The 27646-nt window shown below is 47.0% G+C and overlaps 1 protein-coding gene across 5 annotated transcripts in view; it reads left to right on the top strand.

Moving 5' to 3' along the window:
- Positions 1-27646, top strand: part of MYCBP2 (MYC binding protein 2) — a 1909483-nt gene that overhangs the window by 338736 nt on the left and 1543101 nt on the right. For 4 of the 5 annotated variants that reach the window (XM_078657469.1, XM_078657471.1, XM_078657472.1 and 1 more), the window contains exons 15-18: positions 159-363; positions 7532-7677; positions 17098-17199; positions 22791-22892. In XM_078657469.1, the coding sequence (XP_078513595.1) occupies positions 159-363; positions 7532-7677; positions 17098-17199; positions 22791-22892 (555 nt within the window). The remainder of the gene's footprint in view (positions 1-158; positions 364-7531; positions 7678-17097; positions 17200-22790; positions 22893-27646) is intronic. The other variant, XM_078657470.1, reaches the window with a different exon arrangement.

Genomic DNA, 27646 nt, shown 5'->3' with positions numbered 1-27646 from the left:
TTCTTAAGAATATTTCTATATAGCTTTGGTGATACTACTATTTAATGTAGGGCATATCTTTCATCTCTTGCAACAAATTCAAATCAATTGTGGCTTGTCCAATTTAAAAATGTGTAATATATTGATGTAAGTCTTTTAATGTGTTATAATTTCTGTAGGATTTGGGGTTGAAAACATGGCTACAGCAATGGATGAAGACCTAGAAGAAGAGCTAGATGATAAAGATGAAAAGTCTATGATGTGTCCTCCAGGCATGCACAAGTGGAAGCTCGAACAGTGCATGGTATGCACTGTGTGTGGTGACTGTACAGGTTATGGAGCCAGCTGTGTCAGCAGCGGACGTCCCGACAGAGTCCCAGGAGGGTAAGAAATAGTATAAAACAAGGAACCAAAAAATATTGGTGGCCTTGGAGTAGGGAATGGTGTCTTCAATGGTTAGTAACTGTCCTGAATTGTTGATTGATTGATTTTCTTCCTATGAATTATTTTCTTTCTGCTGTTTGTCTTTACTTTCCTTCTTTTTTCGCTTGGAATATTGGGTGACAAAAATGATTTTAAGATGGGGGGTGGGGGGGGTCACCCGTATGTTTGAGTTCTTACTTTTTAATGTGTTTCTCTTAATACAAATGTTTAAAGATAAATTAATATTATAAGTGTAACATCTACTGAATATATAACTGTTACTTTTCTGCTGCCAGATTTAAATAAGTAACTTCACAGGTTAGGTCTTTCTTTGACTCGCATTTAGTTTTTAAACCGAGTCGGAGTCAGATGTTTCTAGAACTGTTGACAGTTTTCAGGGTGTGATCATTTGTTTCTAGTTCTCCTTTCATCCTAGTTTGCTACCTATTTTCAGTTTGGAAACATGCTTTTTAGGTCGAGGACTGCGTCGCACTCCGTAGCAGTGTGGGCGGAGCTCCGAGATTTTATGTTTCTTAGTTAGGGGGCTTGAACCCGCCCCTCTTCTCCATTGGCTGGCCTCGTAAATGCTGGCCAGCCATTGGAGGAGAGGGGTGTCACTCCCTTTAAGCCCCATCTTTTTCGGATTCGGGGGCGTGTTTTTTGCGTTCTTTCTCACCGTGACGTCATCCGTCACTCCACAAAAAACACGCCCCGATTCCGAAAATATCGGAGCTTTGCGGCAGCCATTTCTGCCCGACCGCGCATGCAAGGTGGGCTTTGGAACTGAGGAATCGGGTTGTAGTCTAACATTTTCTATCATACTTTCTGTCACAGTCTTGGTTCCTCATATCCCTACAAACATGATAGTTGCTGGGATTACACTACTCAGTTCTTTCATTTGATCAACCTTGAAGCTCTTCCTTGGAAGCCCCGCCCCCTCCTTGCTGGTCGCTGTCAGACCCACTTCCTGTTCTCCAACCTTCACGCACCAGTTATTTTTTTCCCACTCGCAACTTGCAAGGATGGGTTCCAAGCTCGGAGCAGCCAGGCTTGAACCGCTGCTTGGAATCTGATGCGGGCACTGATAACTTTAATTTAAAGTCCTGGGAAATGCAGGCCGGGGCTGGGCCCGGCTGATGAGTCTGCGAGAAGCCTGTGAGAGGAGTGCAAGCCAACTGTGGAAACGGAATATCAGGCGGGCCTCAGCCCTCATCATGGAGCGGGCGCGAGCACAACACCTGGGCTAGGCTCTCGGACCCCTGGGCCTCTCCACGGGCGCCCATAGGGTTACCTGCACCCTACGTCATCCTGTACACATGGGCGCATTGGCACAGCTAGGCTAGTCTGCGCATCTGTAGTGCCTGAGCCCTGGTACTCTCCATGATGGTGTGATGGATGAGGGAATGAGAGATGCATTTTAGGTTTGCCTACGATTGCAAAAATCTCTTGTGGAGTATCCCGAAAACTTAAAACGGCCTAAGAGCCCATCCCTTGGATGGCTTTTTTCAAATTCTTATTTCCTTGCTTCTAATTTGATGGCTTTCATCACTCATCTTTTTATTTTCCATCTACTTGAGAATATGGGGGAGCCCTGTGAATCCCCGCTTTAGTAACTACAGCGGTGATAGAGTTGTTTAAGAGCCTCTGTTCTCTGCAGCTCCTCAGACAAAAGCTCCCAGCGTGGGGCTCTAGGGCCGTGTAATTAAACAAATATAGTGAAGGAGACAGAGGAAGAGAAGAAAATTGGGGGGGGGGAGATAGGAATGACAATATATTTTTATTTTTTATTTTTTCAATGTTTATTATAGCACAAACTCGGCCAGAAGGTATTGGAGTGCTTTACATGAGCATCAATTACATTTTACAAGGACACATACATTTCTGTAGGCACAGGGAGATTAAGCGTTTTGCTTGGATGCTGAGACTCGAAGTCAGCAGGTCTGGCCCTTATGCCACACCCTCTCTTCTCTGGAAGAGCAAGTGAGACAAGGAAGAAATAAACATGGGTAGGCAGAAAAGGTAATATAGGAAGGCTGAAAGCAAGGAAGGGTGAAAGGAAAGGTGAGTGATAGAACAGAAGGGTGTAAGAAGGGAAAGAAGGGTGAAAGCAAGGAAAGACAGGTGAAGGACATTCAAGTGAAAAAAAGGAAAGAAGGGTGATAGAATGGACAGAAAGGTGAAAGTGGAAAAGTGGCTATTAGTGCTGGATGGGAGGGTGAAATGATAGTTCGATATCTGCTTGGATGGAAGAGTCAAGAAAGCTCTTCTATCGAGGGTCAGGCTCACTTGCATTGCTTACATGGGACCATCAGAGGTTTGGATCAAAGTGGGGGTTATTTTAATTTGCTGGCAACTCCCTTGCTTGAGAGTAACCTCTTTAACATGGTTTTGATTGGTTTACCTGTATCCGTCCACTGCTCTTTTAGTGAATTACATTTTTCTTTTTTCATGAAGCACTTCACAAGAGAACATGTTTTTCAGCTCCCTCCTTCTGTGTGCGTGGATCTGTCTCTCTGTGTGTGTGTGTGTGTGTGTGTGTGTGTGTGTGTGTGTGTGTGTGTGTGTGTGTGTGTGTGTGTGGCTCTGTCTGTGTGTGTGTGTGTGTGTGGCTCTGTCGGTGTGTGGCTCTGTCTGTGTGTGTGTGTGTGGCTCTGTGTGTGTGTGTGGCTCTGTCTGTGTGCGTGGCTCTGTCTGTGTGCGTGGCTCTGTCTGTGTGTGTGGCTTTGTCTGTGTGTGTGGCTCTGTCTGTGTGTGTGGCTCTGTCTGTGTGTGTGCGTGGCTCTGTCTGTGTGTGTGCGTGGCCCTGTCTGTCTGTGTGCGTGGCTCTGTCTCTCTGTGTGTGTGTGTGTGCGCGGCGGTGTGTGTGTCTATGTGTGTGTGTGGCTCTGTGTGTGTCTATGTGTGTGTGTGCGCGGCTCTGTGTGTGTATGTGTGTGTGCGCGCCGCTCTGTGTGTGTGTGTGCGCGCGGCTCTGTGTGTGTGTGTGTGTGTGTGTGTGTGTGTGTGTGTGCCCGGCTCTCTGTGTGTGTGTGTGTGGGTGTGTGTGTGTGCCCGGCTCTCTGTGTGTGTGTGTGTGCCCGGCTCTCTGTGTGTGTGTGTGTGCCCGGCTCTGTCTGTGTGTGTGTGTGTGTGTGTGTGTGTGTGTGTGTGCGTGGCTCTGTCTGTGTGTGTGTGTGGGGCTCTGGGTCCGCGAATACTCTCTACTGCTCACCTATTGCCATTGTAAATGACAATACCATTTATTTATGTTTTAAAAAAAATGAAAAAAAATGTCACGAGCAATGCATGCGTGGCTCTGTGTGTGTGCGTGGCTCTGTGTGTGTGCGTGGCTCTGTGTGTGTGTGTGGCTCTGTGTGTGTGCGTGGCTCTGTGTGTGTGCGTGGCTCTGTGTGTGTGCGTGGCTCTGTGTGTGTGCGTGGCTCTGTGTGTGTGCGTGGCTCTGTGTGTGTGCGTGGCTCTGTGTGTGTGCGTGGCTCTGTGTGTGTGCGTGGCTCTGTGTGTGTGCGTGGCTCTGTCTGTGTGTGCGTGGCTCTGTCTGTGTGTGTGCGTGGCTCTGTCTGTGTGTGTGCGTGGCTCTGTCTGTGTGTGTGCGTGGCTCTGTCTGTGTGTGTGCGTGGCTCTGTCTGTGTGTGTGCGTGGCTCTGTCTGTGTGTGTGTGCGTGGCTCTGTCTGTGTGTGTGTGCGTGGCTCTGTCTGTGTGTGTGCGTGGCTCTGTCTGTGTGTGTGCGTGGCTCTGTCTGTGTGTGTGCGTGGCTCTGTCTGTGTGTGTGCGTGGCTCTGTCTGTGTGTGTGCGTGGCTCTGTCTGTGTGTGTGCGTGGCTCTGTCTGTGTGTGTGCGTGGCTCTGTCTGTGTGTGTGCGTGGCTCTGTCTGTGTGTATGCGTGGCTCTGTCTGTGTGTATGCGTGGCTCTGTCTGTGTGTATGCGTGGCTCTGTCTGTGTGTATGCGCGGCTCTGTCTGTGTGTATGCGCGGCTCTGTCTGTGTGTATGCGCGGCTCTGTCTGTGTGTATGCGCGGCTCTGTCTGTGTGTATGCGCGGCTCTGTCTGTGTGTATGCGCGGCTCTGTCTGTGTGTATGCGCGGCTCTGTCTGTGTGTATGCGCGGCTCTGTCTGTGTGTATGCGCGGCTCTGTCTGTGTGTATGCGCGGCTCTGTCTGTGTGTATGCGCGGCTCTGTCTGTGTGTATGCGCGGCTCTGTCTGTGTGTATGCGCGGCTCTGTCTGTGTGTATGCGCGGCTCTGTCTGTGTGTATGCGCGGCTCTGTCTGTGTGTATGCGCGGCTCTGTCTGTGTGTATGCGCGGCTCTGTCTGTGTGTATGCGCGGCTCTGTCTGTGTGTATGCGCGGCTCTGTCTGTGTGCGCGGCTCTGTCTGTGTGTATGCGCGGCTCTGTCTGTGTGTATGCGCGGCTCTGTCTGTGTGCGTGGCTCTGTCTGTGTGCGTGGCTCTGTCTGGGTGCGTGGCTCTGTCTGGGTGCGTGGCTCTGTCTGTGTGCGTGGCTCTGTCTGTGTGCGTGGCTCTGTCTGTGTGCGTGGCTCTGTCTGTGTGCGTGGCTCTGTCTGTGTGCGTGGCTCTGTCTGTGTGCGTGGCTCTGTCTGTGTGCGTGGCTCTGTCTGTGTGCGTGGCTCTGTCTGTGTGTGTGCGTGGCTGTCTGTGTGTGTGCGTGGCTGTCTGTGTGTGTGCGTGGCTGTCTGTGTGTGTGCGTGGCTGTCTGTGTGTGTGCGTGGCTGTCTGTGTGTGTGCGTGGCTGTCTGTGTGTGTGCGTGGCTGTCTGTGTGTGTGCGTGGCTGTCTGTGTGTGTGCGCGGCTCTGTCTGCGCGGCTCTGTCTGTGTGTGCGCGGCTCTGTCTGTGTGTGCGCGGCTCTGTCTGTGTGTGCGCGGCTCTGTCTGTGTGTGCGCGGCTCTGTCTGTGTGTGCGCGGCTCTGTCTGTGTGTGCGCGGCTCTGTCTGTGTGTGCGCGGCTCTGTCTGTGTGTGCGCGGCTCTGTCTGTGTGTGTGCGCGGCTCTGTCTGTGTGTGTGTGCGCGGCTCTGTGTGTGTGTGTGCGCGGCTCTGTCTGTGTGTGTGTGTGCGCGGCTCTGTCTGTGTGTGTGTGCGCGGCTCTGTCTGTGTGTGTGTGCGCGGCTCTGTCTGTGTGTGTGTGCGCGGCTCTGTCTGTGTGTGTGTGCGCGGCTCTGTCTGTGTGTGTGTGCGCGCGGCTCTGTCTGTGTGTGTGTGTGCGTGGCTCTGTCTGTGTGTGTGTGCGCGGCTCTGTCTGTGTGTGTGTGTGCGCGGCTCTGTCTGTGTGTGCGTGGCTCTGTCTGTGTGTGCGTGGCTCTGTCTGTGTGTGTGTGGCTCTGTCTGTGTGCGCGCGGCTCTGTCTGTGTGTGTGTGCGCGCGGCTCTGTCTGTGTGTGTGTGCGCGCGGCTCTGTCTGTGTGTGTGTGCGCGCGGCTCTGTCTGTGTGTGTGTGCGCGCGGCTCTGTCTGTGTGTGTGTGCGCGGCTCTGTCTGTGTGTGTGTGTGCGCGGCTCTGTCTGTGTGTGTGTGCGCGGCTCTGTCTGTGTGTGTGTGCGCGGCTCTGTCTGTGTGTGTGTGCGCGGCTCTGTCTGTGTGTGTGTGCGCGCGGCTCTGTCTGTGTGTGTGTGCGGCTCTGTCTGTGTGTGTGTGCGGCTCTGTCTGTGTGTACGCGGCTTTGTCTGTGTGTGTGTGTGCGCGCGGCTTTGTCTGTGTGTGTGTGCGCGCGGCTCTGTGTGTGTGTGCGCGCGGCTCTGTGTGTGTGCGCGCGGCTCTGTCTGTGTGTGTGTACGCGGCTCTCTGTGTGTGTGTGTACGCGGCTCTCTGTGTGTGTGTGTACGCGGCTCTGTCTGTGTGTGTGTGTACGCGGCTCTGTCTGTGTGTGTGTGTACGCGGCTCTGTCTGTGTGTGTGTGTACGCGGCTCTGTGTGTCTGTGTGTGTGTGTGTGTTTGCGGCTCTGTGTGTGTGTGCGTGTGTGTGTGCGCGGCTCTGTGTGTGTGTGTGTGTGCGCGGCTCTCTGTGTGTGTGTGTGTGCGGGGCTCTCTGTGTGTGTGTGTGCGGGGCTCTGTCTGTGTGTGTGCGCGCGGCTCTGTCTGTGTGTGTGCACGCGGCTCTGTCTTTCTCTGTGGCTCTGTCTGTGTGTGTGTGCGCGGCTCTGTGTGTGTGTGTGTGTGTGTGTGTGTGTGTGTGTGTGTGTGTGTGTGTGTGTGGCTCTGTGTCCGCGAATACTCTCTACTGCTCACCTATTGCCATTGTAAATGACAATACCATTTATTTATGTTTTTAAAAAAAAAAAAATGTCATGAGCAATGCCAATAGCTCTACCTTTAATAATGCCGAGACCATTGCATTGTAAATGCTTGTTTGACTAGGCTGTGATAATAGTATGAGACATGTAATATCTGTAATTTAATGCAAGTCTGTTGCAAAGCTTTTCTGTGAAATCATTTTGTAAATGTATATGGGATAAATTACCCTTTGCTGTACATATAATAATTTTGCACGTCACCAAAGAGTTCCAAGACCATATAGAGAAACGACCACACTGTCACCTTCCCACAAACCTCTTAAATCTTTGCTGTTCTCTTCTTTCATATGACACAGATAGGGTGTTTTTAGGCATGAAGAATAAATGTAGATTCTGTAGTGCAATAACAAACACACTAACAATCAGATATTTGTTGCAAAAATATATTGGAATCCATGTAATACAAGTCAATTTATTAAAATCGCTGTGGACAAGCATACAGAGTGGTCTTTCTGATATTTACCTAAAGCATGCAAAAGGAAACATTTGACGTAAATATCTACTTTCTGCTGATAACTGTTCATGTAGAAAGAGAGAAGAAGAAAGAGCCACGCGGAGATTTCGCTGTTTATATTGCAGCTTTAATGATGCTAAGTGTCCTGCCTTAGCCCCCGGTTGCTGGGAACAAGCATTATGACATCCGAATTTAACTATAATGAGTTATTACACTTGAATTGTTACTTCTTTACTCCAGGCAACTAGAGATGTCAATAGTTGTCCGTAATAAGGAAATGAAAGACAAGCTTTTATAAAAGGATTCCAGGCATGTGTTGTAGTTGCATAAGATTGTTTTTGATTTTATTAATCATAATTCTTGTATTCTGTAGTGTCTGTGGCTGTGGTTCAGGCGAGTCTGGCTGTGCAGTGTGCGGATGCTGCAAGGCCTGTGCGAGGGAACTAGATGGCCAGGAGGCAAGACAGAGAGGAATTCTCGATGCTGTGAAAGAGATGATCCCTTTAGATCTTCTCCTAGGTAAGGTTAAGTTCAATGTCCTGGATTTGTTTTTATATATGTTGCATACGTGCCTGCACTGGAAATGAATGCTTTATATCCACCTTCTCTATTTCCCCTTGACAACATCCAAATTTTTTCAAAAATGTGTAAATTCATTTGACAATTGTAGGTGTTAGTCTGTCAGTGTTGTATTGTCTGGGTCTTATTTGTTTCCTTTCTGAAGAAGAGAAATCTAGTAGGTCTGGAAAACGTATCACAGTTCAGAATCAGTGAGTTTGCATATTTGAAAAGAGGCACATATATTGCTCAGTACAGGCACAGAGGACCGGAGGCACCGTTACTGCTCATTGAACTGATGTTATTAAAGGAGACGGTTGTCTGGTGGTATGTATGTATGTGTGAGTGCCTGACCTAAAAAAAAAACCCCAAAAATAACGAGACTTTAAAAAACTTTGTGAAAGACATCTTGGCAATGTGTTTTAGGCTGTATAATGATATCAGGAACATCACAGCCGTGTCGGGTAACATGTCCGTAATGAAAGAAAAGTGGATAGGATCAAAGCCCCAGATTTCAGCATGGCTGTTGGGAGAAAGTGCAAATTAAAATGAAAAGGTTGAATTATCTTAAAGCTGTTTGAAAGACAACAAATGGTCAGCAGGCAAAATGCTATTGGGGGCACATGGCTCCAGTGCTCTTTTTTCCTATTCGAGAGAGATGCAGGCTCCCCTTATTTGTGTTGCCACTGTGCATGCATGCTTGAGCTAAAACGTCATTGTGTGCAAATTATCGATGTTAATTGTGTATATGATATATCTGAAAGAAACAGGTTAGTATTAGATTCCTTACCTTAGAATAACCCCAGGCGTCAGTCTGGATCCGGAAACTTTTGCGTAGCAGTACCCCTGCGCGTCGGTAGTCTACTCTTAAGGTGCCGGTAGGATGCCCGGTTTTAAGAATTGAGATGGGTGTGACCGCACGATGTCGGTCACGGACCACCACCGACTCTGCCTCCGGTGCCTGGGCCCGGACCACGACGTGGACTCCTGCGGTCCCGCAAGCTGCTCGAGCTCCGGGTGTCGGCCCCGCGTCGAGAGCGGTCCCGGTCCGGCCGGAGGTCGAGGGAGCGGTCGCGGAGCCGCCACGAGCGCTCCGGAAGTCGTCGCCATTCCTCTAGTTCCTCAGGTAAGAAACACAAGAAGTCGGGGCGTCGTCATCGTACCCCCCCCCCCCCCCCCGCGACGCTCGCGCGATGCGGCCGGGGGGTTCGGGTGGCCCCACCCCCGCGGCTCCGCGTGGGTCGCCGACGCTGCCTGCTCCATACCCGACGGTCCCTGGGCACGGCGCGCGAGGAGGTAGAGGAGTTCCTCATGGCCATGAGGGCACTGTCTCCTCCGACGGGGCCTACGGCGCCTGCGGGCCCGGTGGTCCCGTCCGGGGGCCCGAGCGGTTCGGGTGCTCCTGCCCCGGCGCCGTCGGGTGCTCCGGCCCCGACGCCGCCGGCGGCTCCGGCCCCGGCGCCGCTGGGTCCTTCGGGGTCGACGCCGGCTGGTCTACCGGCCTCTCCGGCGCCGATTCCATCGGGGCAACCCGTGGTGCCGCCTCCGCGCGGCGCCGGGCCTCCGACGACGACGGCTCCGGCCGGCGTCGGGGCGCCGGCTCCGGGCGGCGCCACCCCCATTCCCTCTCCGACTCCGGACGCGGAGTCGGACCGGCGTCGGCCGACGCCGAGTCCGGCGCCGATGGGGCCGATGGGCCCTGAGGAGCCGGTCTACATTGTTGACTCCGAATACGGGGATGATGTAGAATACGGTGAGGGTTGGGAGGGGTCTGAGGACCCTCTGTCACGCGAGTGTCAGTATGACGTGGACTGGGCAGGTGATTTGGGTGACGCCAGTGGTCTGGACGACTCTCCTAACCCTGGGTTTGTCTCGCCTCCTACTGTGGCCTCGGAGGCTGGGGCTGCTTATTCAGTGGTGTTGATGAGGGCTGCCAAGGCCTTACACCTTGAGCTCCCCGTCGCGGCCGTGAGGACTAACATCCTCACCGAGGTCTTCAAACCGCAGGCATGCCCGCAGGAGCCTCTGCTGCCCTTCAATGAAGCCTTGACAGACGTTCTTCTGGGCACGTGGTCCAGGCCCGCTTCAGGTTCGCCTGTTGATAGGAACGTAGCCAGACGCCACCGTCCGTGTCCGGACGACCCCAAGTTCCTGTCCACCCATCCCACCCCTGAGAGTCTGGTGATCCAGGCCTCGACTTCCCAAACCGCATTCCCGTCGGCCCCGCCCGACCGGGAATCAAAGAGGTACGACCAGTATGGAAAGAAGGTCTTCTCGTCCCTGAGTCTGGGACTGCGGTCTTGCAACACCGCATGCCTCTTGGGCCGCTACACCCACTCTCTGTGGGATACGGTCGCGGACTGTCTGCCGCAATGCCCGCAGGAGGTACGGGACAAGCTCGGCCAGGCTCTGATTGAAGGCCGAGACGCGGCGAGGTATTCCATCAGGTGTGGTCTTGATACGACCGACTCGCTGGGCAGGGCGATGTCCACGACGGTGGCGATTCGTCGCCACGCCTGGCTGAGATCCGCCAACTTTTCGCCGGATGTCCAAAATGCTTTGATGGACATGCCGTTCGATGGCAGTCGCCTGTTTGGCGACAAAGCGGACCACGCGCTTGAGCGCTTCAAGGACTCCAGGGTCACGGGCAAGTCCTTGGGTCTTTCGACCCAGCGCCAGCAAACGGGTTTGTTTCGCTCCTTTCGTGGCCAAGGAAGGGGCGGTCCCACACGTGCTGCCAGCCACGCACCGCAGAACACTTCTCAACGCGGTGGCGGCCGTGGATTCCGCCGTGGAGGCGGTCGGGGACAACGGCGAGGTCAGGCCACACCTCCACCCGCAGCATCAGCCTCCAAATCCTCCTAGTCCGAGCTTTCAGGCCCATGTGACGCCAGTGGGTGGCAGGGTTCGCCATCACCACTCCCGCTGGCGCACTATCACATCGGACAGGTGGGTGCTGCAGCTTGTCCGAAGGGGCTACTCCCTCCCCTTCGAGACCACTCCTCCAGCCATGCCACCGCAGAACCACCGTGTGTCGGGGGACCACTTGACACTTCTGCAGGAGGAAGTTACGGCCCTCTTGGCCAAGGGGGCCATCGAGCGCGTTCCTGGGCCAGAAGTAGGGTGTGGTTGCTATTCCCACTACTTTCTGGTACCCAAGAAGGACAAGGGGGGGCCTGCGTCCTATCTTGGATCTACGGAACGTCAACGGCTTCCCCCGGAAGGAGAAGTTCAAGATGTTGACTTTGGCTCAGGTCTTGGCTGCTCTAGACCCGCAAGACTGGATGGTAGCGTTGGACTTGCAGGATGCGTATTTTCACATCCCCGTCCTGCCGGCCCACCGGCTTTACCTGCGGTTCACGGTTGGCCACGGGCACTTTCAGTTTATCGTGCTCCCTTTCGGCCTTACCAGCGCCCCACGGGTGTTCACGAAAGTGATGGCGGTGGTCGCAGCTCATCTGCGCCGGTTAGGGGTTTCAGTCTTCCCCTACCTCGACGACTGGTTGTTGAAGGCGGGCTCGCCCCAGACAGTCGTCCACCACCTTCAGATGACGGCAGACCTCCTGCACGAGCTGGGGTTTTCCATCAATGTGCCGGAATTGTCGTGTATTTCTATAGGTCCTGAATCGATCCCCCTATTCCTGACCCTATTCTGGTTAAACTACCTAGCTAGTTAACTAACAGTCAGCCCATGAGGCAAGAAATCCCCCATGATGCAGATACCGTTATCTGACGCAGTCACACTACGGCACAGGAACGTGTTATCTGATTAGGTCATAACGCTTGAGATCTAATTAGACAAGCGACATTCCTCCAGCCCCTGATAAGGCATACGACGTTCTCATAACAAATCAAACCTATGACAACCTGGAAAATCCGTGCGGCCATTGTTTTGATTTCACAGAGAACTTTTGCAAAAGAATGTGCTAACGAGCAAGTCGTATGACATCTTTATTGACGTACCTATGTCCATCCTTACGTCAATCTCGGCACCTTTAAGGTATAAATATTGCCGACCTTGCCCTATGCAAACACACGCGTGGTGACAAGACGGAGCAGCCATACTTGCCGAAGCCGAGAGCAGAAGCAGACCCCGCAGGCAGCAGCCCCGCCTTCCTGACGCGCTGAGAGACGCGCTGCTATCTCAAGCCGAGAGACCCAGCACCGGCGCTTCTGGGCAGCCCTCGCAGGCAGCCTGGAATATCGAGAGCAGAGAAAGAGATACCATTCCTCATTCATCCTAACTTCCAGGTACAGAACTGAATAACCCCTCACAGAGAATTCTTTAGTTATTCACTTGGCAAAAACAAACTTAACTTAAACTGTAACTTTCTATTCCCGCCCACGCATTAGACTTAGGTCAGGTACACGGGGTAGGCGTATTTAGAAACACCAGTTGAGTACGTTTAGTCAAATGTATATGTGTATGTAAATATATTTTAATCATTTTAAACATCGTATGGCTCAGAAACCATATCAATGTTTTTACAGTATTATTTTATACTATTGCTTCTAATGTATGCACTTTACTTAACTATAAGTATTGCAATAATATCGATCCATTTCTCTTGTACGAGAAAAGAGACTGATCAATAAATAACACCTTTTATTGAACACGCCCGTCTCTTCCTTTTCTCTACATTCTGATGAGACTAAGAATGCACGTACTGACTGAGTAAAATAATTGCCTTGTGCTCACACGACTCTTGAGATTGACTCTTGATTACGGGAGAGCAAAGTTGTCATGTTCTATGGTTGTCAGAAACTAAATCCCTTCTTGTCTAATCAGGGGAGTTAATCCTTCCTTGAACATTCGAGAAAGTTTCTAGCGAACTCTGAGCTTAGCTGGCAAACCCAAAAATTAAGTCTAGTATCGACAGTAGTAGACCTAGTTAACGTCTGGCCTAGGCCTTTACTGCTGTAGGTACTATTCCAATGCGCAGAGCCTATTGGGAAAATAGGAGCTACACTACAGAATCACACCTGTGCCCCTCTCTAAAGCTCCTTTTCATCGGAGCGGTTCTCGACTCGGCGCAGTTTCGGGTTTATCCTCCGGAACGGCGGGTCCGGGATATTCAGGCTTTGATTCCCATCTTTCAGCCGTTATCCCGGGTCTCGGTCAGGTTGACGCTGCGGCTTCTGGGGCTGATGGCCTCCTGCATCCTTCTGGTGCATCACGCCAGGTGGCGGATGCGGGCTCTGCAGTGGGACCTGAAGTTTCAGTGGGCCCAGCATCAAGGCAACCTATCCGACCATGTCCTGATCTCGGAGGGCACTGCGAGACAGTTGCAGTGGTGGCTTACGGACCGCGATTGGGTCAGAGGCAGATCCCTCTCCCTTCCCCAACCGGAGCACGTAGTTGTGACGGACGCGTCCCTCCAGGGCTGGGGAGGCCACTTGGGAGAGGCGGAGATCCGAGGCATCTGGTCTCCGGCGGAGTCCCGGCTCCATATCAACATGTTGGAGCTGCGGGCGATTCGCCTAGCACTGAAGGCATTCCTCCCCTTTGTCAACGGGAGTGTAGTGCAGGTGTTCACGGACAACACCACCGCCATGTGGTACTGCAACAAGCAGGGCGGAGTGGGGTCGTGGACCCTTTGCCAGGAGGCCCTGCGTCTCTGGCAATGGCTGGAACGTCAGAGCGTGACTCTGACGGTTCAACACCTGGCAGGTTCTCTGAACGCCAGGGCGGACGAACTCAGCCGTCGGTGCTCGGTGGATCACGAATGGCGTCTGAACTCGGACGTGGCGAAAGGCCTCTTTCTGCAATGGGGAGAGCCTTGGTTAGATCTATTCGCCACAGAAGAGAACGCGCAATGTCATCAGTTCTGCGCGTTGGAGTTTCCAAGACGGCACTCGCTCGGAGACGCCTTTCGGCGCGAGTGGAGTTGCGGTCTGTTGTACGCCTTTCCGCCTATACCACTTCTGCCCAGAGTGCTGAAGAAGATCAGGCGCGACCGGGCCCAAGTTATCCTTGTGGCTCCGGACTAGGCTCGAAGGTACTGGTATCCCGAGCTACTCAGCATGTCAGTCGGTCCCTCGATCCGCCTGCCCCTTCAGGAGGACCTTCTGTCGCAGCAGCAGGGGACGGTCCTCCACCCGAACCTGTCCAGTCTCCACCTCCATGCGTGGAGATTGAGCGGCGACAGTTGAGGCCATTTGACTTGCCTCCTGAAGTCTGTGATGTGATTCTGGCAGCCAGGCGTCCCTCCACAAAGTCGGTATACGCCTGCCGGTGGAATAGATTTGTGGCATGGTGCACAGCAAAGGCTGTGGATCCCCTTTCTGCCCCTCTCTCCGAGGTTCTCCTCTTTCTTCTCTCTCTTGCCCAGCAAGGCTCTGCTCTGGGCACTATCAAGGGCTACCTTTCTGCCCTTTCCGCCTTCTTAAGGCTACCTGATCAGCCATCTTTGTTCAAGTCCCCTATTGTAACGAGATTCTTGAAGGGCATCACGCACATGTATCCACCTGTTCCGTTCGTGATGCCTCAGTGGGACCTGAACCTGGTTCTGACTTTCTTGATGTGCGCTCCCTTTGAGCCGCTTCATTCCTGTCCTCTCCGTCTCCTGACTTTAAAGACGGCCTTCCTGGTTGCCATCACCTCTGCCAGGAGAGTGAGTGAGCTCCAGGCTCTTTCTGTCAAACCTCCTTTCATGTCCATTCATCCAGACAAGGTGGTTCTGAGAACTAGACCTTCTTTCCTGCCCGAAGTAGTTTCTGCTTTTCACATCGGGCAGTCATCACCTTACCCTCCTTCTTCCCGCCTCCGCATCCTTCAAAGGATGAAGAGCGGCTCCATCGTCTGGACCCAAAACGTGCGCTTTCATTTTATATGGATCGCACACGCCAGTTCCGGGTGGATGACCAACTGTTTGTTGGCTACGTGGGTGAGAAGAAGGGAAGGGCGGTACAGAAACTAACCATCTCTCGGTGGGTCGTCCTGTGCATCAAAGTGTGCTACTCTTTGGCTCGGAAGGAGCCTCCTGTTGGGCTGAGAGCCCATTCCACTCGGGCCACGGCGGCTACTACTGCCCTGGGCCGGGGAGTCCCTTTGCAGGACATTTGCCAGGCGGCTACGTGGGCCTCGCTGCACACCTTTGCGAGGCACTACTGCCTGGACAGTCAAGTCCGGAGGGATGGCTTCTTTGGCCATTCGGTCCTCCAGGACTTTCTGGTGTAGGTTTGTATTGGTTCGCAGACCCACCACCGGGGTTGGTATTGCTGGGGTATCTATTCTAAGGTAAGGAATCTAATACTAACCTGTTTCTTTCAGATGAACAAGTTACTTACCTTCGGTAACGATATATCTGTAAGAAACAGTAGTTAGTATTAGATTCCTTACCGCCCCTCCCATCCTCCCCGTTCTGCGAACTGATACCTAGGGTTAAGGACATCCCTTTCAGGGCCCTAGTTTCAAATGGCACCAGTGTTGGTTCTCACATGGCTCTGCGTGTTCTGGCGCGGAAAAGTTGTGTGCAAAGAACTGACGTCCGCGCGCGGAGGCGGCGTCTATATACTCCAGCGACGTCATCACGGCGCACGACGCCGACGACGGACGCGGAGCCGCAGGGGACGCCTGCAGACGACGCCTACCGACGCGCAGGGGTACTGCTACGCAAAAGTTTCCGGATCCAGACTGACGCCTGGGGTTATTCTAAGGTAAGGAATCTAATACTAACTACTGTTTCTTACAGATATATCGTTACCGAAGGTAAGTAACTTGTTCATATCTTCCTCTCCAAATGTGGAGATTTCTTTCTGCACTTTGAGCAGAGCCAGAACATTTTGCACAGCAAAGGGAATAAATACATGAGTTTGTGCCTGCCTTTGTCTAAGCTCTACCCAAATATACCCACTGCTTTTCCTTTGTATGGATGATAGTTTCCCAAACTTCTGAATATGCATATTTTTCGTTAGTTGAACTTCTTTTGTTGGTGATCTAACAATCCAATGTATACTGTGTTTTAAGCTGTTGTTGGATTCATACAAAATCTTGAGGCCTTGGAATCTGATCTGTTCCAGTTGTCACTCCAGTGGTTTGGTTTTCTACACCCATACATAGATACAGTGAATTAAATACCTTGGAAGACCCTGGAAAGCACTCTTAACCGTCGTTCAGACATTTTGACATTCTGATTTCCCTGAATGGCACTGCGTTTTTCTAACATCGGTTGGACGGATGGCTGAGAAAAGTGCTGCCTGGTTCCGCCCTATGCTTTCAGGGGCAAACTATGTTTAGTACTAATTATTCAAATAAAGAATGGTCTGTACAGGGAATGGCTACTGAAAACTTGTATTGTGCCCACGTCTCCTCCCACCATGGGGGCAGTATGGAAACAGTGCTTGCTGAATACATTCTTGAATCCGTTTCCTGTATCCTGCCTTGGGGCGGTGAAAATCGGGTTGCAGATCACCCAACTATGAGACACTTGAGATATATATATATATATATCTCGAAACACACAGTGATCAAAGTTGCTTTGTATGGACACATCTTGAAGTGAGTTGGAGACCTTAGCCAATCATAGTTTGAGTGTATTCTCTGGACCCAATTTGGGACTTCTCTCATGACCATAACATGCTTCAGCCTGTTCCCCACAACTAAGGACACATTACCCTCCCAGCCCTCCTTATTAGCCTGCCTGGGGTATACGAGTCTGTGGTAAATAAGTCTCACTGGGTGCAAAATCAGCCTAATGACCAAATCATTTTCCCAACACTGGCATGTAAATGTAAATATTAGAGGGCTGATTTTATGTGTTATGAGGGACCTTGTAGACTTAATGTTAAAGATTTTTCCAAGCCGTGCAACATGTCTCTTGTTCACTGGTGTTCTCTGTGGACAGCAACCTTGTGTGCATACGGATGTGCTTTGCATTGTACTGTAGCTGCATTAGTCTAGCTCTCCTGTTGAGACATCATTGTGGACTGTTACCTTGTGCTTAGTTAGAATGGTGCTGGTTGGTAGAGTGACATTTGTGGGAGGTGTTTACGTGAAGAATAGAGTTGTGCTCTTGTCCTATTACATTCTCTGCAACTGGGAGTGTAGCTGAGTAAAAATGAGTGGAAGGTATGCTGCTTAAATTTGTAAGGAATAGATGTTGCTTGGTTTGAGAGTGTTGGAATCAAATATGGCATATGTAGCAGTATTTTGTTGCTACAGGTGCTGCTCATAACGTGATGCTGTGCACATATGTGAAGTGGAGCGAATGAGTTAAGTTCTCATTCCTCCAAGAAAAGGCAGATTCAAAACATGAATTTGTCTTTAGAAAGAGTCATCTTTCGCAAAAAAAGTCCACCTTTTCAAGGAGGTGGGTTTTTCAAGTTTCATTCTTGGCAAGCCCTTCCAACTTGATTTTTAAATGTTAATTTTTTCCATAGCCGTTCCTGTTCCTGGTGTTAACATGGAAGAACACCTTCAGCAGTGTAAAGACGAAAAGAGACAGCGTGTGAACAGAAGACATAGACTAGATGAAGGACGAGGTAAGACTTTCTATTTCCTATGAAGGTTTATCCAGTGGGCAATCAGAATAAATATGTATTAAGCACAAGCCCATTTAGATTTGTCACATGTTGGAAAGTTTAATCTGATTATAGCTAATAATCAGATGGCTCATAATATTAGGAAAATTATTTCTCAGCAATTCACAAGCAACTCTTATTACCTGGACCTGGCGAATAACATTCGCTGGGCTAAGGAATTGATTCAAATATGACTATTTTGCACTTCTTAGAAATACCCTGTCCAAAATAGTTGTTAAAAAAATTAGCTTTACCTTTGTTTTTGTACTTTGTGTTGGTAAATATTCTTCTCTCTTGTGAATGTGATATGCATTCTATTTTGTTGACAGACACTCAATTTTGAGATGGTGTGGACTGTGGAAGGTACTCGGCGAGCTGTTATTGTAGATGATGCAGTTTACTCTTGTTAATGTACACTCACAACAAATCTTTTGTTAAAACCTCTCAAAGATTTTTATCTTGTGCTGCCAAGGAACTAAAATGCAAAGATGCCACAGGAGTATAATGCCTCATTCCTAGTCCCATTCTTTAACCACTCAACATCCAGAAAGAAATATTTGTGATAGCAAAATACCCCCTAAGGTTATGAACCGATCGGTTTCTCTCCCTCAAGGCTGTGTAAAGTTACAATTTCTGTTTGAGCATAGGCATGAATAATTGTTGTTGTCTACCTCCTGAAGGACTAATGATGAGTTTATTTTGTTTGATCTTAAACCACTTCTTTGCATCCCAACTCTATGGGGGCGCTGCAAGAGCTGGCAGCTCTCTAGGCCCCAGCTCGCTTGGATTTTCTAAATTTCTTATCCTACATTAGACATTCCTGTGCCTTTTAAGCATGCTGTTGTGTTTTGAACAATGACAAAGTGACACTTTTGCTATTCCAACACATTTCATTCTAATTTCGTTGCTTCCAGCCAATAACATGTTTTTGGTGTCCTCAGTCACTTGGCTGCTAAAAACTGTCCGGACACCAATTGCTGTATATAGTGCTGCTTCTCCTAAAGGGTATTGGTGAGATTTACATTGAACTACTAATTAGGTGCAGAACCAGAACCCTTACAAGTAAGCCACTTGTAAGTTAGTGGAGAGAGAAAAGGGATCTAGGAAAGGAGGCAAAGTTGAGCGGAAGGGAGAAAGGGAAAGTTAAAGAAGGCAAAAGGGACAAAAGGGAAAGGAGAGGGTCAGGGTAGTCTGTGGCAGGAGGGGTGACATTCTTTAATGCTTTTGATGGGTACTTTTGTTTCCACAGCGAGTACTGGCCATTCTAGACAACATTTGAATAGCCTCTGACAGTAACACTGTAGCTGTGCTTATTGGAATTTTGTGGACTGTTTAATACGCTCAGTGACAAAATTCTCTTCCTCCAGTGATTGGGTTTGGTGGTGTTGTATTGATTTACTTCCGTTCTGACTCATCACTCTCGAAAGCATTATTCCCTTCGTTTACATATGATTCATGAGGACTGATATGGGGATTCCCACATGGGGCAAGCAATCACCTAGCTTTTTCTTTTATGCTGTGCTCCTGGCTGGTCTGTTGTCTTCCATTTCTATTTCTGCTGATAACATCAAAATCAATGTTTGTATGGGGTGGGATTATAGTATCCCTACTGCCAAATTCCCAGAGTATAGTATGAGAATCCATTCAAGGATGGATAATCTGTGTCTATCTGACATCTGAATAGACCCTGTTGGTGGAAGGGATGGTGGGCGTAAATGCACTTCATGGGGATATGTCTCACAACCCTTAGGTTTAAGTTGGGCCCCAAAATAATAGTATTATCTGCCTTCTTTTATCCCCTGAAAATGTTGTCCTAAAACCTGTATTGTCTGACTCTGGTAGTTTATCAGCTGTTAAATTGTTAGTCATATTACATCTGAACTAATGAAAAACCCTTCACCTTAAACTACCTTGATAATTGTTCTCATTCTCAGGCTAGCCAGAATGCTGCCACCTGTTTTATTAAGGGTTCTCAGAAATAATATTTCATTTTCCCTTTAATGAGAGCTTTCCATTAGTTAATCTTGTCAGTTTCTTTTTAAAACCATATGTGTTGTGCATCATTAGCAAAGTATCTATCACTTAGACCATGTAAGTGATTGATTGTGACTGTCTAGAAGTCAAAGACTGCCTTTTGATTCCAGAGGCCATGTCGCAGATTGTTCCATTATAAAGATTATAAAGGATTAGGCTGAAAATGGACACCATCTGACTTGTGGCATCTGGTCTTAAATGGCAGTAACTGAACAACTAGCAGGATGCATATGACGACCCATAGTAATACAGCACTATGCCTCTATGCTTGCCTCTTTCATCTTACTTACTTGAGGAAGTCTACCTTGCAAGGTACTTCCTAGTGAGCTGCCAAAAAAAGTTAGCTCTTTTCTGAAGGTGTATATTTGACTTCTGCCGTTTGACAAAAGATGCAGAGCCTATGACTACTGATCTTAACTTTGTCCTCTTCCTTACCATCTCTTCACCGTCCTGCACTTTGCAGGGTTTGTTTATTTCACCAATATACCACTTTCACAGTCTCATCGGCTTAGATGTAAGCTCAGTGCCATAGATTGGGCCATTTCATACGACCATAGAATGTGTTGCCAAGCTAAAGCTGCACCCCCCCCCCCCCATTCTTTATTCAATTGTTCTTTCGATATGAATCCTGGCTGTAATACCAAGGAAGTCTTAGACAATGTATCTGCTATGTGTAATGACTTCAAGCATATAGAGTATGTTCTTTTGTACCATAATCTTTTGTCACTGGAGTTTAGATGTAAAGCACTAATGTTCACAGCTGCCTCTCCTCTTGGGTAATGCTCATATATGACCATCAATATTGTTGTTTGATAGATATACCAGGAAGTGCAATAAACATACCATATATTGTTTTACCAAGTGAAAGTCCATGGAACATTTACTAGTGCCAAGTTAGTTTTCTGTCTCCAGATGCTTACTCCGAATGAGAAGAACTATGCAGATTAACAAGCTGGACATCATTAATGAAGGTTGCGGGTGTGTGTTCTGGATGATACGGAATGAGCCCCAGCACCATGTTTCAGTTGCCTACTTAGTTATCCCAAAATGTATCTAGAAATGTTCCCCATAGTACTTATTTGAGCTTTTTTATGTGGATCTGAAGCACAGTTTTGTTTGTGTTGTATTATTTTCTTTAGTTGAATCTGATTCTTCTAATTGCTGGCATTCTAATACCGTTCTCCAAATAGTTTTCTACAATGACTGAACAACAGAATCAAAATATTTTAGGATTTGAGTTTTTCCTAAATACATTCACTCCTCAGTAAGATAGCCAAACCTATTTTAATGAAATACGTGGATTGGAATTAGAAGAGAACCTCAGCCAATGTGGTTATCAGTCCTGACATTAACCAGATCAAATTGTACATTTCAGTACTTAAGGTTTTTGCCGTGTGATTTGGAAATTATGAAACCCAATGGTATTAATCAGATGTGTGTGCACTTATACCTAAAGAGTGTAGATTACAGTATTTTTTGATTGCATTTGCGTGTTGCTCTATCTAAAAGTGTTCCCTCTTGTGAACCAGTCGTGTGTCAAAAAGACTGCATGCTAAGATATCATCAGGGTCACTGCTTACATTTAGCTGGAAAGAAACATAATTTTTCTCATAGGTTGTGTGGCATCTTTTACGGTCTGTTCTTTCAAAGTAGCAAAGACATGCTGCTAAATAACACAGCAACTGGGGTATGTGTATATCTGTTAAAAACCATGCAGCACCGGACCATATTCCTATTTGGTAATATTTGTTCACATGTCATGTTAAGCATGGTTTTTATGAACTACAAAACCTTTCTGGGTGACACATCTGTTCTACGCCTTTCTCCACTTTGCTAGTCTCAGTTGTACCGGATAGATCAAGTCATGACCAAACAAGTGGCTGGTTCTTTTGAGGCTTTTGAACTAATTACATAGTTTTGTGAGCCATTTTCTCTACAACATTAAGTGTGATTGTGTACTACTTTAGAATTGGGGTCTGCAGAGAGTATACTGCAATGAATGCCCCATACTTTACCTCTGTCATGGCTTCTCTTTAATGCATTGTCCAAACATTAGCTACCTTGAGCAACCTCATTTGTTTCAAAGACCTTCTGTAGGTTGTAACTCTCGAGGTAAAAAGTATAAATTGTGATGTACTGTGGAGTGTTGTCCTTCTGTCTGTGCGTTCAGGGTTTTAGCATTGAGTGCTTTGCGGCTGGCGTTCCCCTGTTGACCCAAAAAGTTGGATTTCGGGAGTGAATACAATATTTTTTCCAATAACTGGTCTTTGCTTCTACTTCGCACATGATTGTAGCAAAGATGGGCTGCAACAACCATGAATACCATCTACTGAGTTATGCATTCCTGTACAGGAATTTCCTTCGCCCATTTAAATATAGTTTAAACCGAAGTTTGAAGTTCACGTCACTTTGTGAGCTTCGGGATTTTACACAGTATTCACAGCAGAGCCAGACTCTTTTCGTCTTGTATCACTCTTGTGCTCTGTAATTCAAGTATCCGTGAAAGAGCTTGTGTGTATGTAAACTATACAAGTATATTTATTAAACACCATTGGACTTCAGTCTCCTAAAGGGTTTTTGTAAAAGGATCAGGGATAAAAGAAAAGTCTTTCGATTTGAAAGTGTGATGTTCAACATGTATTATAATAAAATCGTTTTCCTCTAGACAACCGACACACTAGTGCAACCACAGATATCTTAAAGTCTTTCAGCTCGATATCCAGGATTCTTGAGATTTAAATGGATAACTATAATTGTCTAATAACTTTACAAACTCAACACATTCTGGACAATGAGTGCACTCTTGGGTTCAAAATAAATTTTTCTTATTTGGATATGCACATACATGTGACATCTTTGTCGTGAGCATGGTAAGAAATTATCTGTGTAACATTTAATCAACTAGCTGAACTAAACCGTTGTGTTTTAAAGCAATCAAAACTATGCAATATTGGATTTAACAAAACTTTTTCATTTCACGCATGTCTCTCTGCTGATCTGGTAACTTATTCATGTAGTCCTGAATTGTAATTCCTCAAATTTGTATTTATTAAATTTAGTCATGAAATCTGTGAGGCATAATTAAAGAAAAGCTTGTTTTGCAAAGTTTGCGTTCCATGGCAAGTGTCTTGTCAATAGTTCAGCTGAGCAGTTAAAGGTGCAATATTGATTTTTCTAAATGTCTAAGTTTGTGGTGTGCACCATTGAATCCTTATTGTGAGTGACTGCACTGTATTTCAGGTTATTTTGTGATAACCTAAGATATATTTATCAGTTTTGTTAATAGTTAAACTTTTAAGCACATATATGAATCAACTTATTTGGCTGCTACTGTTGACTCCAATGTTCTAATATATAACAGCAAGTGAAAACCTATTTAATATTGCACCTTGAAATAATTGCTAGCTTGAAATACTAAAGCAGTTGTCCAGTCATATCATGCTTTTTAATTATTTTTTTTTGCGCTCTGTTTCCATTTTGTGTGCTTTCCTCTGCATGTGCAAAATGTCTCTCCCGAGGCCCCATTGTATTTCCTGGTCCTAATTTTGTGAAAAATCGTGAGCAGGCTCTAGCCAGACTAAGACCATCACAGCTAAAGCATAAGCGGGACAAGCACAAAGGTATTTGGTCTTACTTACCGACTACTAGGATATAAACCTCTCCTCCTGGTCATTTCTTCCATCAACTGAATCTTTGCTTTTCAAACTTCTTCACCAGCTTCCTCTTGTCTCGACTGTCTTCTGTAAATTGGATTCAAGAGGGAAATTAGGTCTTTCATCTGCTAATCTCTCTTTTGCATGTTTTTATCCAAATTTAATAATGCAATAAAAATGTGCAGTTTATCACTGCCATATTTCCTTCTCCTTGGGTTTGGTGAATGGGAGCTGGAGTGATACTTCATTGAAAGTTGTTACAATGTTTGAAAATGTTTAGTGACCATATTAAAATATTAACATGATAGACTTTAAATCTTAATGAAACGTTAATTTCTGATTCATGCTTCCACCTGCAAATTTCTCAACTTTTGAATATTCTCAGGCTCTAGGCTGGATCCAAAAACTTTGCAATAGCTCTCACACCCCAGTAGGTGGAACTGGCTGCATCTCAGCTCTTGGTTTAGCGCAATGATGCCAGTTCGCTTCTTTCCATAGCCTTTAATGGTTGCTCTCTGTGAGGAGCAAGGAAGAACCAAGACTAGGTGAAGAGCCTTGTCTCCAATTTCCTGCGAAATTAAAAAACTGTTAAGTCTGCTTTGCAATAGATCGTCACTGGTTGTGCTTGAGTTCTTAGTTAAGGTCTCATGTTTGCCCGTCATCGAAATCCTCAGAGAAGAGAAGGAAGCACAAGAAGAAAAAGGTGAAGACTCCTCTCCTAAGTTTCACTCCCGCTCAAGAGTTCCCCACCTTTAGAGGATTCATTCCTGTTGCAGCTGGTTGCCATCACTCTGGATGAACCTCCATTAATTCCGGGCTGGAACCGGAATTCTGTTCCTTCTCCAGCCCTGATGTTGTGTTTCGCACTGATGCTTGTATGCCCTTCCTGTTCGATCTAGTGTTTCCAGCACCACACTCTGATCCCTTGCAGTCCCTATATGCCACAATGGCATTGTTTCTGCCACTGGTTTGCCAGTGAGCCCCATGGAACTGTTTGTGGTCCCTTTTGGGATACCACTGGTAGGATTTCCCTTGCCACCAGACAGACCACATGACTTCCCATAAAATACCCATGTGGTGCGGTAGGTGTTACCCAGGTGCCCAGCACTCTGCATGTAGCTCCTGCTCCAATGCTGGATCAAGCCCCACCACCAACACTAGCTTCTCCTCAAGGCCCTTTACCACATTCAGAATCAATATTCATGCTATCCAGAAGGTAGACTACATACCTTGTGGAAGAAGCTAGGTGTAGGACAAGTACCCAGTCTGGTCCTGTCCCAAAAAAACACTGGCAGACAGGGGAGTATCTGTTCGGGACAGACTCCTATCTAATCCAAATACTGCAAATAATCCCACATGATGATGACGACAGCAGTGAGCCTGCCAACTTGCTCCTTACTGTTGACTCTCACACCGCAGGCTACTTTACACTACAAAATGCCAGTGGTCTGGACGCATCACCTCATGTGGACATGGAGTGTCCTTCAGGATCTGCACCCGGGGAATGGCCTCATTCAGTTATGTTCCAAAGACAGCAGCTGAAGTCCTAGAATTGCACTTGTAGTAGTGGATGCCATGTCAAATATTTTGATGCAAGTATTGCTGCCTGCTTCCGCTGTGGCCAAACCACTCCTATTTAATGGTGTTCTCTTGGAGCCCATAAAAGCGTCCTGGAACAAGCAAACATCCAATTTGCCAGTTAAGAAACATATTGCCTGATATTGGCCATTGCTAAAAGGCATAGAATGTATTTCCATTCATCGTTCAATGGCGAGTCTTGGTGTGCAGGCATCTTTATGCACTTAGCAGAACCATAGTATGTTTCACTTGGCCCTCTCTACAGGGAATTTAAAAAGTGGAATTCTTTAGTTGGCCCTTTAATTCTTTAGAGGCCCGACTATTGATTTTCGAAATGACAATACTTTCTCAGGTATATCATTTGTTTGGGATCCACATCCCTAATTGCAATGACTGACTTCTCCAGGTGTGAAAAGGGACGTAGGTAAAGTCACAGATGAGTAGCAGCAAGCCAGAATTGCCCTGCGCATATCAGTGACAATATCCCGATTCTCTGATTCAGCTGAATTATTTACACCATGTATTTCTCACTAGATCAAAGGTACAGCTTTGTGGTCGAATAAGTTCACCAGTCTGTCTCAGATGCTTCAATCAAAACAGGAACTTCTTACACATGATTTGGTGATGTTGTAAGTTGATAACCTTTTGTGAGGTGGTTCATCATTCACTAAGTGAAGTACTGGGATGAAAGTTAACAAAGACCCAGAATTAGCTCAGTTACATGTGACAATGTACATAGATATGAACTGATACAAGGTGGTGTATTGCAGTGCCTTAAAGCATTGACGAATGGGTCTAGAACAGTGTGTGACCCTGGAGATTCCTGTATATGCATTTAGGCAATATCCCCAAAAACGTTCTAATATTTGAGGAGAGTGGTGTCATTAACGGGAATTGTTCTTCATCTGATTGAAGATCTGGAGTCTTACTGCTGCTTACATTCACCTCGGCCTGAGGCGTAACATGAACACATTCCTTTTATAGTGAGTACTGCTTATGTGTAGTATAACCTTGCGTTGATACTGCTTCTGTATCTTCACATGCTAATTACACTGTATGCACTCTGGTTATTTGCTGTTAAAATCCCAATAAAATTGTTATAAAAAATTGTAAGAGATACCGGGTGAATCTCACAGTTTCTTTACTGTGAGCTACCAGACTAGCAAATTATAGTCTTTGTTGTGTCTTTATCAGAAACAGATTCTTCCCTATAAACAGTTACGACTCCTGAACACCAGGAAGTCAGTAGAATGTCTGAGCCAGTGGGACTGCATTTACACTTTTTGATATTTCAGTGTAGCTACTTAAAAGAACATGCAAGTACCCCCCCACCTAAATGTAAGGAATTCATTTCTCAGATGAGACAACCATGCAACATACAAGGTGATTTCCAGCACTTGATTGCTTAAATGTGAATTAAAGTGTGATTAAAACAAATGGACTAGACTGCTTCTTCCATGATGCATTGCACATGTGAATTGCACTTCAACATTGTTTAAACTTCCCTGGTAGGAGAAATATGTCAAAATACCTACTTCAAGATTTGCCTTGAGGCTTTTTGATCTTGTGCATGGTTGCATGTGTTTTCGCACAATAGAGATCTACATCCACCGTGAAACCTCAAAACTCCTTTAGCCTTGCATGCTTTGAGCTTCTGTCTGACTTCTTGTGATAATAGTTTTTTGTCTAACCAGTGAAGACTGGAGAATTTTTGAACTTTTATCTTCAAAAATATTTGCTCTCCTAGGCAAAAGCAACGTAATACTGAGCATTCACCCATCCTTTGTTCCACAGGTGCTTTCAGAGGTACACGTAAATCAGCCTATATATCTTAGATCCATGGTTCTTTGTGTAGCGGAACAAACAAAGACTGTCATGAGTTACATGTGTAAATACAACACTAGTTTTGTTTCGACAGGACCGAAGAGTTGGGCTAGTCTATTAGACTGTTAAACACTAGTTGTAGCAACAGAACTGACTGTGATGTGTTCAGTAGAAGGCATTCTAGTCTGACATTTGCAGGGCAAAATGTAGGCTATTTCACACACAAGTTCTACGAGAAGTGCTCCTAGAGTGCCGCACCTAGAGTGGGATAGCATTATTTATTTTGCAAACGAGTGCCTCGAAAATTGGTTTGCCTTTGCTCTCCTCATTCTGATTATGTTTTGTGACCAGTTCCTACCATTACCTCTGTTTTATCTCAGACACTTTTTGTGTAGAATTGTAATGAGTTGTGTTTTTACATCGCTTTATACCTCTAATGAGGTGCTAAGTTTCATTTGCGGCTGGGGTGCACACTACCCTGTTGGAGTGTTATGGATGGGAATAGTGATTCTGTCATGTGGGCTATATGGGTAGTGTTTTGTTTACAACTCAAGTCCCAAGAGTTGTGCTCTCATTGCTGTGTCATGCCTCTGCTGAAGTGGAAAAGCATGAATACGAAGACGCTTCTGGTTAGTTTCTAGCGTATAGATGGAGGGAATGTGTGAGAGCATTCCACTATTGTCTTTTTAAAAAACAATTTTTTATAAGACTTTTATCTTTTCAAGCACAGTAGCGTAACAAAATAAATGTACAAAAAATCATCTGAGATATATATACATAATAACAGGATGGAAACACAGAAATTATACCAAAACATCCAAAGGAAAAAAAAAATCTCCCCTATAAAATTAGCTTCCATAATGATCATACAGAAATGGGAATAATTCCCCAGTATGTAAGAAATAAAACTGATATTAATCATTACTGCTCCTCCTTCAAACTATAAATGGGATCCCATATACTCTTTCCAAGTGCTCTCCCCCTTTTACTCTCCCTCTCATAGATCCCCTTCTCAAGATTATAAGCGGAGAGCAACCTAGCAAACCATTGTTGAAAGGTTGGTGGTGCTTTATCCAACCATGCCGATGCGATACAGATACGCAGAACCGACATGGCCATAAATATAAAGTATTGTGACGAACATTGCTTATCTTCACTATTTATGCCTAGTATTATTATAGATGGAGTAAGAGAAATATTGATTCCTAGAGTTCTATCAAGAAAGGATTCTATGGCACTCCGTAAAACCCGTAGCTGAGGGCAGGATGCCAAAGTGTGAACTATTTCAGCATCGGAACATCTAGTACCCGTTGTACCTC

Source organism: Lissotriton helveticus, chromosome 8 (assembly GCF_964261635.1).
Source record: "Lissotriton helveticus chromosome 8, aLisHel1.1, whole genome shotgun sequence".
Lineage (NCBI taxonomy): Eukaryota > Metazoa > Chordata > Amphibia > Caudata > Salamandridae > Lissotriton > Lissotriton helveticus.
The sequence above is the reverse complement of the archived record's forward strand: the minus strand, read 5'-3'. Positions and strand labels throughout refer to the sequence as shown.